This window comes from Cynocephalus volans, chromosome 12 (assembly GCF_027409185.1).
Source record: "Cynocephalus volans isolate mCynVol1 chromosome 12, mCynVol1.pri, whole genome shotgun sequence".
Taxonomy (NCBI): Eukaryota; Metazoa; Chordata; class Mammalia; order Dermoptera; family Cynocephalidae; genus Cynocephalus; species Cynocephalus volans.
In genome coordinates this window covers 75,527,692-75,543,504 of record NC_084471.1, presented here as the reverse complement: position 1 = coordinate 75,543,504, position 15,813 = coordinate 75,527,692, and the positions used below count along the sequence as shown (strand labels likewise).

Below are 15,813 nucleotides of genomic sequence, written 5' to 3'. Positions count from 1 at the left end.
ATCTATAGATAATAATTTACAACATGTTACCAAACAGTTAGAAGAGAGGATATCAAATGTCCTCATCACAAAGAAATGATTAAGTTTTGTAATGATGAATATGCTAATTATCCTGATTTGATCCTCACACATTGTATGCATGTATTGGAATATAACTCTGTACCCCACAAATATGTATAATCAATATGTTTCAACAAAAAAAGCTATTTGGGAAAAATAAATTGATTTTCTTTTTAAATTAAAAAAATACACATATAATTATAAAATACATCACATACCTCCTTCCATCTACTGGTTTTCCATGAAGGGCACCTGCCAGATCTACAAGCTTTGTGAGTTCGAGGTTTCTGTAGATGACTGCAATATTTTTCTTCTAATTTTCCTTGGAATTGGTCAATGCAAAGCACCTCACGGTACTTTATACCTTTACCACAAGAAGCTGAGCACTAAAAAAGAAATATGAAGGCACTTTAATTTTTTTGATTAGTTTATCTGCAAGTATAAAATTAAATAATCAAACATCATTTCTTTTATATTTTTATCAAGATATACTCCAATATTTCTAATTAGACAGAGATTGATATTTGCCGATCTGCCCTGGACCATCATTTCATGATATCATAAGGTATTCATTCATTCTTCAAAAAAAAAAAAGAAAATAATAATAATAATTGATTGTCCACAATGTACCAGGCACTCGTCTGGCACACAAATGCTTTAGATCTTCTAAGGTGAAAGACTGTCTTCAGCTAACTTCTTTTATCATTCATAGGCAATAAAAACTTGCTTTCAGTTTTGTAAAGTCACCACCTATTCTATTTTTTTCCGTATGCTTTTCCACACTGCAAAATATGCTTTCTATGTTAAAAAAAAAAAAAAACCTAAATATTTCTTAGTGTAGGAAACTGTGATGGAGAAAGCAGAAATTTTATTTTTTAAAGTGCAATTCAGTTCAGGGTTTTTTTTTTTTTTGGTTTTGTTTTTTTTTTTGCATTAATTTGGAAGATGTCTTTCCCATCAGTCTACCAATATATACAGTAAAAAACAAAATAACTACAACCTCTTTAAAAATATAGTTAAAACAAGATTTGACTTCATTTTTCAGCCAGTTGCCATTTTGTAAGCAAAGTCAGTGCAATGTAGTGGAAAGAACCTGGGCTATGGCATGAAGTGCCAGTTCTGCCACTCACAGCTGGGTGACTTCAGGAACCTTTCATCATCTGCGCAAGCCCCAGTTACTTCATTTATAAAATGGTAACAGTAACACTTATAGTACAAACTAATTATGAAGATTAATATGAGATAAAGAGTATGAAATTTCTAATCCAGTCCTTTTACACATGGTAGATCCTTGGTAAATAACAGCTTCCTCTTCTACCATTCCTTCTTATCGTCTCAGAGAGGATATGGGCCATTTCAGCATGATATATGTACCAGGCGAAGGTTAAGCAAAGAAGATATGGATTCCAGACATCTCTTCTCATTCCTCTGAGACAGCTGTTGACATATGGTTTCATTTAGAAACATATTCTGAGTTCTCCGAACACTAGATAATGTGAGTATTTTATGTGAGGTCACGGACTACTAGACTATCTAATACAGACTATGAGATGCCTAAAATACTTTAAACATTAAAAAAACAAATAATTTGTAGAGAATTTAACTTTTTATATTGTCTGTAATACTATATCCCGTTTGTGTAGAAAATTTAATTAATCAGTGCACTGATTATTAAGACATACTGTTATCATACCCTGGATGTTCTCTCCCCACCCCCTATTAATAAGTACAGCCTTTCCATGCTACTTACAACGCACATAGTTCTGTGACTATCTCTTGTGGATCTTCATATACTGCTTTAAGACAATAGTCTTTCCTACTATTAATCTAGACCTACCTTCTATGCGCTGCTCTTCTTGTCTCCTTATCTTGAGAACTTCCCTCTTTCTTCATTATTTATTTTTCAAAGCGTATAACACATTATATGCTAAAGCCATCAAATATTATTGAGTATCAAGCATGTATCATCCGGAAGTGTGCTAACTACTTTGTGTACATACACATTCACATATGGAAGAATGTTTATCTCCTGAGATGTATATATTTTTTCCAGCTTCTCAATTGTGAGCTTTCGAACAAAGGAAACGTTTATTACTCTCCCTGTTAGCCTCTTTTAAAAAGTAATAATCATTGTGAATATTCACGTGCAGATTCATTGAACATCATCTCTTGCTTTTGCCCTTGAATAATCCTCAAAGTGTTTATAATCTAAATGACACATACCATCTATGAAATGAATTATGCCAGAGGTCTTAAATGATATTAAACCCAATGAAGATCAGAAAAACAAAAACACTACAAGGTACTAACTACCATTAAAATGATACAATAAAAAGTATGATGAAATTAAGAAATTCATGAAAAGTTGCTATTCTTTCTAGGATATTTGGTAAGTACCCAAGAAGATAATATTTAAATTCAATTTTGGAGGAGAAGTGGGTTTGTTGATGGACACAGATGAATGGTCTTATATATCAGTTTGATATGCCTTATCTAGACATCGCACATGTGTATCAGTTTTGTACAATTCCCAGAGTTCTTTTAACAGTAGCAAGAATCCAAGAATCACTCAATAAACATACAATAAATTGTTGATATTTCTGATAAGAATGACCAATTCATTTACATAACTATATAACATAAGAGGAGACCAATTAAATTCAGGATTCTGCTTTAGAATTCAGCAGTATTATTTCCTCTATAAGCTATATCTATGAATGAAATGTAAACTTGGACATGTAGTGCACTGTCAAAGTTAAGATTATTTCTTGTGAAACTGAATAGTCTCCTACTCTAATTATAACTCTAGGTCATCTTTGACTTTTTCTCTTCTTTATTATTTTAATTTGTCAGGCTAATCGAGATTATAATTAAACACAGTTTAAACATTAAACTATTTTTATCTCATATTTCGTATTTAAAATTTTTATATTATATTTTCATATTTTATGTGCATATTTAATTTTTATAAACATAAAAACTATTATTAAATATAATTTTAAACATATTGCTCTTTTGCTTAAACACTGACAGTGGCTCTCTAGTGTCTTTAACAGAAAAACAAAACTTACACTTCTCGTTTTCTTGATTCACCAAGTTTTAGTCCACATACCTTTACAAGCTTATATTCAGATACTTTTTATTATGCAATGTTTGCTCTATTTTGATATAATTGCTTTCTCTTTATTGTGACATAGTCACTCAACAACAAGACCTAACTCATTATTTCCCTTACCTAGACTAATCGCTTCCCCTGAGGCTTTCTAAATATTACCTATCCGTAAAGCCCTAGGTCAATCCCACGTTCAGAGTAAGTAATACATATCAATCTTTCACCTCTCTGAACTCATCTGTCTGAGTTCTATCCTGTTAACATACCTCACCCACCCAGCCTCCTGAAAGTCAAGTCCTTTTAGATCACCCATATTACCTACCAAGATGGCAGGTACAATATCAACTGGTTAATTGATGCTGATTTTTGGCATAAGCAATTTTTAATTTGTTTTTATTAAACCCTAAAATAATTTATTTAAAATGTTAAAATTCCATGAAATATATTTAATGGCTAATAAACTAAGGAAAGATAGAAAAAATACAAAATCAAAGAATTATAAGATAAAGTATGTTTTGAATACATTTTTAATGTAGAGCTCTCTTTCTCCACGATCTGAAGAGGAATAAGCACATTATTTTATAATGTCTGATGAATTCCCTGTGGGAATTTCTCTAAAGTAAAAGAGAACATGTTATGCAAAGAATTATGTTTTGGTTGGAATGAGGCAGTCAAAGAATAAACAACAAGTGAAATGCTACCCTCTCTCAAACCACAATACATTCCGAGTTGTAAGGATTCCACAAAATAGCCCATTTGGTAGGAATACTCAAACATGGCAGTCTTTACTCTAATATCCCCAAAATCTTTATTAATGCTGTAAAATTCATTTCTAGATTCCCTGTTAAAATTTTTTCTTAAAAATTACCTCTATGTCTCTTAATTGACATAGTCTTAAATTCTTGCTGAAACTCTTGCTGATATTTTTTTTTTCCATGAGTAGTATGGAACAGTAGATATAGAACACAACCCACTTCAGAAGTGGTAATATTAAATAAATATAGAAGCACCCTGATTTGACAATTCTTATAAATTAGATAAAGACAAATGTCTATTTAAGGTAAAGCATGACATTTAAAACAAAACATACATTTTGCAAGCCCCCAAAATGTAATAGAATCTCCAGAGTTGTTCAGGTTGGCTGGTACTTTCCATTCCAAGATGGGGAATTGAAATTAAATAGTCCCCTATATGATTAACTTTGGAACAAGTATATTACTGTTTTGATAGAAAAGTTTTACATAATTATAGAAAAGACTACTTCTGATATTCAAGGTGTGAATTATTCATTTATATATAATGATACTACAGAAGACTGAATGAATTGACTTAATTTGTGAAGTCTTGTTGATTAATTCTGGAAACTTAAAACAAAATTAAAAAAAAAAAAAAAGAAAATGAAGCTATTTAGCTCCAGGTCCAGGAAATGGAAGCCTTGTTTTTTTCAGGCTTTCATAACTGTTACATTGATCTGGCATCGTATCCTTTCTGATGGTAGTGGGAAACATACTGATACCAGTAGAATTAGTATGTACCCTAACTAGTAATGAAATAGCCATGAAAAGTAGCTATTACACTATAGCTTAGCCATTTATAAACTGTGCTCTTTGTAGACTTTACAAGCTGTGTAACCATTAAGTTCTTTAACTTCATTGAACTTTCATTTTTCATATGTAATATTGGTAAAATAATACCTATTTCATTTAAATCTCTGAGTTAATGTAAGGAGGAAGGAATTTTCTAAAAAAAGAAAAGTGGCCAAACAAAGAAAACTCTAAAGGCATTTATAATGCTATAGCAAAATGTAAAAAAAAAAAAAAAAAAAAAAAAATCAATAAAGAACCAAAAGTGTACTGCAGAACATCACATCAATGATATCAGAACAAGCTTGAAAATGACTCCATAATGCAAATGCAACGGGGCAGATAACACAGAGAGAGAAGAGTGAATGGACAGTCAGTGCATGAATGTTGTTCCTGGAAAATGCCCTGCTCATTCCCAGCTCAGGACCTTTGCACATATCATTTCCTAGCACCACAACACCTTCACCCATTTCGTTCCTATGTATTTTTCAAAGCCGAGTTTAAATCTCATTCCCTCTGCAAAGCCTCCTTCTCTGATGGAGGATGACTTATGTCCAACTCAGACCAAGCTCATAGCGCCCTGAGCTTCTCCTTTGCTACACTCAATACAACTGTAATTACCTGTCCTATGTCTGTTTTTCCTTCCAGACTATGAAATCTACTGAGAACAGACATATTGTAGGGAATCATATAAAATAGAAAGAACCCAGAATCCCTTATTTCTAATATAATGTGTCACAAACCATTCTACATTCCTTCTAAAAGGAGGAAATAATTCCAATCCAACACGAACCATAGGATCCTGCATTAATTTACTGACCAGTGTTCCTCTGAAATGGTAGAAATTCCACTGGTGGCATATGAGCTCATTTTAGATGGTCCAGTTGAAATTTAATGATTATTTTACCATATTAGTGATCATTCTCAGATTTAGTTTTAAAGATCCCTTAGTTGGCTATTAAAAAAAAAAAATAAGAATCTGAGGTTTGGTCAACAGATTAGAAGTGAAATCAAAACTAAGTAATGATTAATTACTCATAGGGTCTAAATTAAGTTGGACTAGAAAAGTAGCAAATGTCCATTTCACTTGCTACTTGGAGTACATATTTTTGTTTCTATGTTAATCATGCAAACTTTAGCTAAACTTCTCTGAGTATTAAAATTAATATTCAACATTTAATATTAGAAAATTAGTATTAAAAACAATAATAGAAAAAGGCTCTGGCATCAACTGTAAGTTCTACATTAAATATTTTTAGGTGTTATCAAGATAAAAAACCAATTATTGAGACAGATTTTAAAGAAAAGCCTAGTTTCTCTTCATACCTAAGCTTTCTTTCATATAAGTTCTTATTTTTGAATTTAAAATTTCCTAAATTAATTTTGTTTTCAGCCTAAATTTTTGCCAGTCCTCTAAGTGGAAATTTCAGTGAGTAAATTGGCAATGACCCCATTATTTAAAATAAGCAGAGGTTACGTACTTATTCCAGGTCAATTAGTAAGAACTAGAAATATAACAACTAAGCTATTACTCCCTTAACATTTCTCCTCATTTGCTGATATGAAAAATATTTAAAATTAAATAGAATGTTTCAAATTTAATAATATAATTGCAAACATTTTATTCAATATTACGCTTTCTCAAAAACCTTTCCATGGATTGTTAAAAATTATGGCATTTAGTTTTTCAAGTAACATAAATAAACTAACTAGACATAAACTTAATAGTTATAATTTTTCTCCCTCAATGCTTTCATTTAATTTTAGTTTTCTAATGTCCCTCAATGCTTTCATTTAATTTTAGTTTTCTAATGTTATGAAACAAAAAACGACAATTAGAAAATATAAAATTGAACACAAATAAGTGAGGTGCTGTTATTCAACTTAACTTTGCTTTTCAAAATTTTTGAAATTTTTTGATTGCTTTTACAAAATATAATCCTAAAGAAGTTGTCAAATGATCAGATGAAATAAATGTTTACTTTATTTCTAGATATCATATCATCTCCCTTTATCTGTTTCCCGACAGTAATGCCCATAAGTCATCTGTTGAAAATGTGAAAACTCATAACCATATGGCTTATAATAACGTTCTCTAAATAAAATAAAGGCTGTATCCAAACCGCAGGAACAGCATGGCTTTTGAAATTGTTAGGAAGCCAATGATACCTGTATATCTAAGAGAAAAGCCCACTCTAATAAAATTTTAGATTAGTTTTATACAACTACTTTATAATTAAGGGCAATGCCTATAATGGAGAAAAACTATTTTAAATTGAGCTTCTCAATTATTGGAGAAGTAAAACGTTAAAAATAGAGCAAAGTAGTTATAATGGAGTTGGATATCCCTGTTTAAAACCAAGGGGCGAAAAAAAGACAACATGTGCATATTAAGAGCAGCCTGTCAACTCTGTACAATAGTACTGCTACTGTTCCTTTAATTTAATGCATATGTGTGCCAAGAAGTAAGATACTAAATCCATCAACGGGACTCCATTCATAGTGTTTCCTGAAAGATTATACTCACAGTTTTAAAGTTTAATGGCGTTTGAATATTTCCTTTTTTAACCTGTTACAGACATCCTTTGACTACACAGCTTTAATAATCCAAGACAGCTTTTGGCTTTAAACGTATTTACCGCTGAAATATTTCATTCTATTGCATTGCCTCTAATCATATTTAAAACTTGTAACTCTAGATATTTAAAATTTTAAACGTCAGATTAATTTGTAAAAATGTTTGATCCAACTTAAAGGACAAAAGAAAAAAAGATTAATAACAAACATATCCTGCAAACTTTCATTACATTAATATCATGGTAATATTTATAATTTTTAAATTTCAATTTCATGTTCTAAAATTTTATTTTTGAATAAATATGTATGTGTATGCTCACACATAATGGATTTACAGTTCTAAGCTAATCAATGTAATATGAGTGATCTCACATATAATTCATCTGGCTAACTCAATTGGAAGTAATAGTTAAAGATAATTTTCTATATTGATAATCGTTCCTAAATACAACTCTGGAAAACTTTTGTGATTATTTTAACTTTCAAGTGTAAAACCTGAAGCAAAGTTGCAGTAACTTATGTAAGTACCTTATACAGAAATATTCACTTATTTCACCATGTAATATTTTCCACACATAAATATTAGAAAATCAGAATGAGAAATCACCCCAGTGATTTATAACAAAGACTCAATTATTGGATTCGTTTTTTTCAGTAAAAGTTTTAATGAAGAATCATTTCAAACCTGCGAACATTAGTTATTGAGTTGGTTTGTTTTGCTAAAAGGAGTAGTAAATGTAATTCTAATTCAAAGTGTAAGCATGATTTGTAGCAAAAAAATACTCAGGAAAAACTGCCATTAGTTTAGAGCATGTAATTTATTCTTTTAACTTTCTAATAGTATGGTTTGTGTGTACTACAAAGGGGTAATGAACATTTCAGACTCTTCTATAAAATCTGTTTAGCAAGTAAAACTCATCTAAAGGGCTCCTGTTTAGAGCTTTTACTGACTCACCTGGAACATGAATCTTTACAATTATATCGTGACATGGAAACAAATGGTATGGTTAACAAGAGAATAATGTAAATCTTGTCTAATTTTTATAATTCTTTAGTGGCAATTATTGTGAATTTACTTTTTCTCAATGTTTTTACACAAATCACAATAATCTGGGATATTGTTTCTGCAAGAATGTATGGCACAGTCCATTTAGAAAACTCCACTCCTATCTTACCCGAGAGCCTACATCTAGAATCATGAGCATCTCCCTTCCTGGATGTAACAAAGCAGAAAACTATTCAGTGTGGGTAGACCATAAAAAGGCAAAGAGATCAGAAAAATAACTAAAGCATACCTTTTAAGAAAGTATTTACTTTTAAGGCATTACTGACTATGGTAATATTTACAAAATTCTTAAAATCGAGTGCCAGAAAAAATAGCAAGATTTACCATTTCAAGTTTCTACAAATGTTTTATGTGCTAGCTGTGGGAGTTGACAGAAATAAAGCCAAGAAGTTTGCTTTTAAGTAGAGTTATGAAGGTCTAAAAAGTATGCACAGAGAACTATCAGATGAGAAATAAATGAGCTCTGTGAATACTTCGAAAAGGGAAAAGTCACAATTGAGATTAAAAGAACACCACTCACTGCATAAATTAACATCTATTTATGATACACAGCAATTTGTGAGGGAAAATTGCTTTAGGAATTAATTTCATATTTCAGTACCTTAATTAGATAAAAAATGAGTTATTTACATTAAAATTTAAGTTGGGGTTTCATAATTTTCACTACTGGGGAGTAGTGGAAGGAAGAATAAAAAAGGTATGTGATTTGAAGTCAGAGACCTACGTTGAATCTCAGCTGTCAGTAGCTGTGGCAATAAAAACACCTACACCTCAAGGTGGTTGTGAGATTAAATGAGATCATGCAAGAACGAACCTTGAACAGTGCTTGACGCAGTAGCCTAAATGTATATTAAACCTCAATCTCCTTTTGTTTTTCTTCCTTCTTCAAATCCTGAGATTGTTTCTCTACAACAGTGATATCGTCTTTATAAAGAGACAATAAAGAGAAAATATCCCCTCAAAAAAGCCACACAAAAAATCTGTAATTAATATGAGAGAGATAGTAGATGATGTACGGACAAGAGTACAATACTATGACACAAAACAATCAGAATGTAAGAACTAGCTTTGGGAATTAAAAACACAACTAAAATAAATAATTCAATAGATGGTTTGGAAATTTTAAAAGTTTCCCATCAAGGAAAACCAAAAGACAGAAGTAGAAAATAGGTGCATGCTGATCAGAGAGGCACCCAGCCAGAGAAGCCAAAGATCCATGGAGACCACGCACCCTGTGGTGCCAGCACACAACCCAGGAGGTAGGCCTCACTGCCGCCACCCGACTCCATCCCCAGCCCAGCCTAGTGCACACTGACCAGAGAGGCGCCTCCCCAGAGAGGCCCAAGACCTGAGGTGACCACACGAAAAAGCACTAGTGGGAAACTGAACAGACACTGAGGTAGCCATACCAAATTGGCAGCCCCAGAAGCATCCTAGCCACACAATAGTGTCAAACCAGTGGACCATGAAATCCCCTGCCACAATGACTAAACATCAAAGGAAAGATACCAGAAATATGAAAAATGAAGAAAGTACACCACCAAAGGGTAATAGCTCTCAAACTCTAGATACTATAAAACAAGAAGCCCTTGAAATGTCTGACAAGGAATTTTGAGTGATAATTCTAAGGAAACTGAATGAAATACAAGAAAACTGATCTAGACAACATGATGAAATGAGGAAACGTATACAGGACCTGAAAGAAGAAATGTACAAGGAAATCAATGCTCTACAAAGAATGCCACAGAGCTTGCCAAGCTGAAGAAGTCATTCGACCAAATAAAAAACACAACAGAGAGTTTAACCAGCAGGCTTGCAGAAGCAGAAGAGAGAACTTCTGACCTTGAAGATGGGCTGTTTGAAATAACACAGGCAGACAAAAAAAAAGAAAGAAAGAAAGAATAAAAAAGAAAAAAGAATTAAAAACATTGAAGAAAATCTAAGAGAGATATCAGACAACATTAAGCACTCAAATATCCGAGTCATGGGTATTCCAGAAGGGGAGGAAAAAGGAGATTGCATTGAAAACATTTTCAAAAAAAATCATGGCAGAAAATGTCCCAGGTATAGGAAAAGACTCAGATTCAGGAGGCTCAAAGATCCCCAAACGTATTCAACCCAAAAAGATCTTCTTCAAGACATGTTGTAGTCAAACTGGCAAAACTCAAAGACAAAGAAAGAATCTTAAAAGCTGCAAGAGAGAAGCATCAAGTCACCTATAAAGGAGCCCCAATCAGACTAACACCAGACTTTTCATCACAATCCCTAAAAGCCAGAAAAAATTGCGATGATATATTCAAAATACTAAAAGACAGAGATTGCCAGCCAAGAATACTCTACCCTGCAAGGCTATCATTCCAAAATGAAGGGCAAATACTATATTTCTCAGACAAACAAAAACTGCAGGAGTTCACTACCACACGAACACCCTAACAAGAAATTCTCAAGGGAGTACTGGGTTTGGTACTTGAAAAATAACTACCACTGCTACAAAAACTCAAGAAAAATCAAAACCCACTAGTAAAATAAAAGTGCCAACAATGAAGAGAAAAAAAAAAGTTTATCTACAACTCAAGCAACCAACAAATACAGAAAACAAATGGTAAATCAGAAAGAAAGGAACAAAAGACACTTAAGACATCCGAACAAAAATCAGTAAAAAGCTAGGGGTAAATCAACACTTTTCAATAATGACTCTTAATGTAAAAGGATTAAAATCCTCAATCAAACGACACAGACTGGCTGACTGGGTTAAAAAGGAGGATCCAACTATATGCTGCCTTCAATAAACCCACCTCACCTAATAAAGACTCATATAGACTAAGAGTGAAAGGATGGAAAAAGATTTACCATGCAAATAGAAATAAAAAATGAGCTGGAGTAGCTATTCTTATATCTGATAAAATAGACTTTAAACTAAAAGCCATAAAAAGAGATAATGAGGGCCACTACATAATGATAAAAGGATTGACCCATCAAGAAGATATAACAATCATAAATATATACACACCCAATGTTGGAGCAGCCATATTTATAAAGCAGACTCTATTAGATGTAAAGAAGGAAATAGACACTAATACCATAATAGCAGGGGACCTGAACACCCCACTGTCAATATTGGACAGATCATCTAGGCAAAGAATCAGCAGAGAAACACAAGATCTAAACAATACTCTAGACCAATTGGACTTGGCAGAGATCTACAGAACATACCATCCAACAACCTCAGAATATTCATTCTTCTCATCAGCATGTGGAACATTCTCCAGGATAGATCACATGTTAGGTCACAAATCAAGTCTCAGCAAATTCAAAAAAATGGAATTATCCCATGTATTTTTTCAAATCACAATGGATTAAAATTAGAAATCAATAACAAATGAAATTCTGGAAATTATACAAACACACGGAAATTAAACAGCATTCTACTTAATGACATATGGGTCCAAGAAGTAATCAAACAGGAAATCAAAAAATTTATTGAAACTAATGAAAATAATGATACATCATACCAAAACCTGTGGGATACTGCAAAAGCAATACTAAGGGGGAAATGTATCGCATTAAATGCTTACTTCAGAAGAATGGAAAGATGGCAAGTAAACAACCTAATACTTCACCTTAAAGAACTAGAAAAACAAGAACAATACAAACCTAAAGTTAGCAGATTGAAAGAAATCATTAAGATCAGAGCAGAACTTAATGTAATTGAAATCCAAAAAATGATACAAAAAATCAATCAATCAAAGGTTGGTTGTTTGAAAAGATAAATAAAATTGACAAACCATTAACATGGCTAACGAAAAAAAGAAGAGAGAAGACCGAAATAACAAAAATTAGAAATGAGAAAGGTGATATTACAACTGATACATCTGAAAAACAAGGAATCATTCGAGACTACTATAAACAACTATATGCCAACAAATTTGAAAATCTGGAGGAAATGGATAAATTTCTGGACACACACAATCTACGAAAACTGAGCCAAGAAGATGTGGGAAATCTGAACAGAACAATAACAATAAAAGAGATTGAAGCTGTTATCAGAAGGCTCCCAACAAAGAAAAGTCCAGGACCAGATGGATTTACAGCAGAATTCTACCAAACATTCAAAGAGGAATTGACACCAATTCACTACAAACTGCTCCAAAAGATTGAAACAGAGGCAATTCTCCCAAACTCATTTTATGAAGGAAACAACACCCTGATACCAAAACCAGATAAAGATACAAGAAAAGAAGAAAACTACAGGCCAAAATCCTTGATGAATATAGATGCAAAAATCCTCAATAAAATACTAGCTAATAGAATACAGCAACACATACACAAAATTATACACTATGACCAAGTTGGATTCATCTCAGGGATGCAAGGTTGGTTCAACATACGCAAATCAATAAATGTGATACACCATATCAATAAAATCAAACACAAGGACCATATGATCATCTCTATAGATGCTAAAAGAGCATTTGATAAAATTCAACACTCATTCATGATAAAGACTCTCTATAAGTTAGGTATAGATGGAAAGTATCTCAACATAATTAAAGCCATATATGATAAACCCACTGCCAACATCATCTTGAATGGGGGAAAACCGAAAGCTTTTCCTTTAAGAACAGGAACTAGACAAGGATGCCCACTCTCACCACTCCTATTCAACATAGTGTTGGAAGTACTAGCCAGAGCAATCAGAGAGGAGAAGGAAATAAAGGGCATCCACATTGGAGAAGATGAAGTCATACTGTTCCTTTTTGCAGATGACATGATCCTATATATCAAACAGCCTAAAGCCTCTACAAAAAATCTCTTGGAGTTGATAAATGATTTCAGCAAAGTGGCAGGATACAAAATCAACACACAAAAATCAGTAGCATTTCTATTCTCCAATAGTGAACATGCAGAAAGAGAAATCAAGAATGCTTGTCCATTTCCAATAGCCACCAAAAAAATAAAATACTTAGGAAATGAGTTAACCAAGGATGTGAAAAATCTCTGTACTGAGAAATACAAACCACTATTGAGAGAAATTAATGAGGACACAAGAAGATGGAAAGATATCCCATGCTCTTGGTTTGGAAGAATCAACATTTTGAAAATGTCCATACTACCCAAAGTGATATACAAATTCAGTACAATCCCCATCAAAATTCCAATGACATTTTTCTCAGAAATGCAAAAAACATTCCAGACATTTATATGGAATAACAAAAGACCATGCATGCACAGCCATAGCAATTCTGAGCAAAAAAAATAAAGCTGGAGGCATAACACTACTTGACTTTAAACTATACTACAAAGCTATAATAACCAAAACAGCATGATACTGGCATAAAAACAGACACACTGATCAGTGGCATTGAATAAAGAATCCAGAAATCAACCCACACACCTACAGCCATCTGATCTTTGACAAAGGCACCAAGCCTATACACTGGGGAAGAGACTGCCTCTTCGGCAAATGGTTCTGGGATAACTGTATGTCCATATGCAGGCGAATGAAACTAGAACCATATCTCTCACCATATACTAAAATCAACTCAAAATGGATTAAATAATTAAATATATACCCTGAAACAATAAAACTTCTTAAAGAAAACATAGGAGAAACACTTCAGGGAGAAGGACTGGGCACAGACTTCATGAATACGACCCCAAGAACATGGGTAACCAAAGGAAAAATAATAAATGGGATTATATCAAACTAAAACGCTTCTGCACAGCAAAAGAAACAATTAACAGAGTTAAAAGACAACCAACAGAGTGAGAGAAAATATTTGAAAAATATACATCTGACAAAGGATTAATATCCAGAATATACAAGGAACTGAAACAACTTTACAACAAAAAAACAAGTAACCCAATTAAATAATGGGCAGAAGAGCTAAATAGGCATTTCTCAAAGGAAGATAAACGAATGGCCAACAGACACATGAAGAAATGCTCAATATCACTCAGCATTTGGGAAATGCAAATCAAAACCACTTTGCAATACCATCTCACTCCAGTTAGGATGGCTAATATCCAAAAGACTGAGAATGATAAATGCTGGTGAGGATGCGGGGAATGAGGAACTCTCATACACTGTTGGTGGGACTGCAAAATGGTGCAGCCTTTATGGAAAATGGTATGGAGGTTCCTCAAACAATTACAGCTAGATCTACTGTATGACCCAGCTATTCCAGTGCTGGGAATATACCCAGAGGAATGGAAATCATTAAGTCAAAGGTATACCTGGTCTCCAATGTTCCTTGCAGCACTATTTACAATAGCCAAGAGTTGGAACCAGCCCAAATGTCAATCATCATATGAGTGGATACAGAAAATGTGGTATATCTGCACAATGGAATACTACTCAGCTATAAAAAGGAATGAAATACTGCCATTTGCAACAACATGGATGGACCTAGAGAGAATTATATTAAGTGAAACAAGTCAGGCACAGAAAGAGAAATACCACATATTCTCATTTATTTGTGGGAGCTAAAAATAAATACATAAATACACAAATAACCTGGGGAGGGAAGAAGAAACAACAATTACAATTCCTTGAAGTTGATAGGACAAGTGAATAGAAAGGAGATTGTTGGGAGGGAGGGGGGAAGAGGGAGAGAGGAGGGAGGTTTTGGTAGTTGCCCACAATAACCAACCACATTGTATATTGACAAAATAAAATAAAATTTAAAAACAAAAATAAATAAATAATTGAACGTTAAAAAAAAAAGTAGAAAATAGGAAAAATAAAACAAGAAAATTAGAGGACCCACCCAAGAATAGCGATAATTGACTAGAAAGAGTTCAAGAAAGAAGAAAATGGTTGCATAGAAATGATCAAAGATATAATACAACAAATTTCTCAACATGTATCCTTAATGAAAGGACCTATAGAATGCCTAGCAAAGTGAATTTTAAAACACACACACCTACACACACACACACACACACACACGTCATGTCATTATGAAAGATCAGAATGACAGGAATAAAGAGAAAGTGCCAAAAGCTTCTGTGGCACACATATGCAAACAAGGGCACATACAACAATTTGGAATTAGAATCATACCACACTTCTGAATAATAGCTCAAAATGCTGGAAGAAATAAGGTAATTCCTTAACATTTTTGAGGAAAATTATTGTCAAGCTAGAATTCTATAGCTAGTCAATTAATCAAATATGAGAACTGACTCAAGACATTTTCAGATTTGCACAGATGGAAAATGTGCCTCTCATTTTTCTTTTTTAAGGAAGGTACAGGAAGAAGTGTTTTAGTATGAGAATAAACCAAAAAAGAGAAATATATGTGATGCAAGGAAGGAGTCTAAGAAAAAAAGAATATCTGAGCCTTTAGAAAAACCATTTATAGATTTTACACATCTGTTCAAGCACTTGAGAGAAAAAATAGTGATTCGAA

The 15,813-nt window shown here is 32.9% G+C and overlaps 1 protein-coding gene across 2 annotated transcripts in view; it reads right to left on the bottom strand.

Moving 5' to 3' along the window:
- Positions 1-15,813, bottom strand: part of ADAMTS20 (ADAM metallopeptidase with thrombospondin type 1 motif 20) — a 171,900-nt gene that overhangs the window by 33,351 nt on the left and 122,736 nt on the right. For both annotated transcript variants that reach the window (XM_063075546.1, XM_063075547.1), the window contains one exon: positions 279-446. In XM_063075546.1, coding sequence (XP_062931616.1) covers positions 279-446 — 168 coding nt within the window. The remainder of the gene's footprint in view (positions 1-278; positions 447-15,813) is intronic.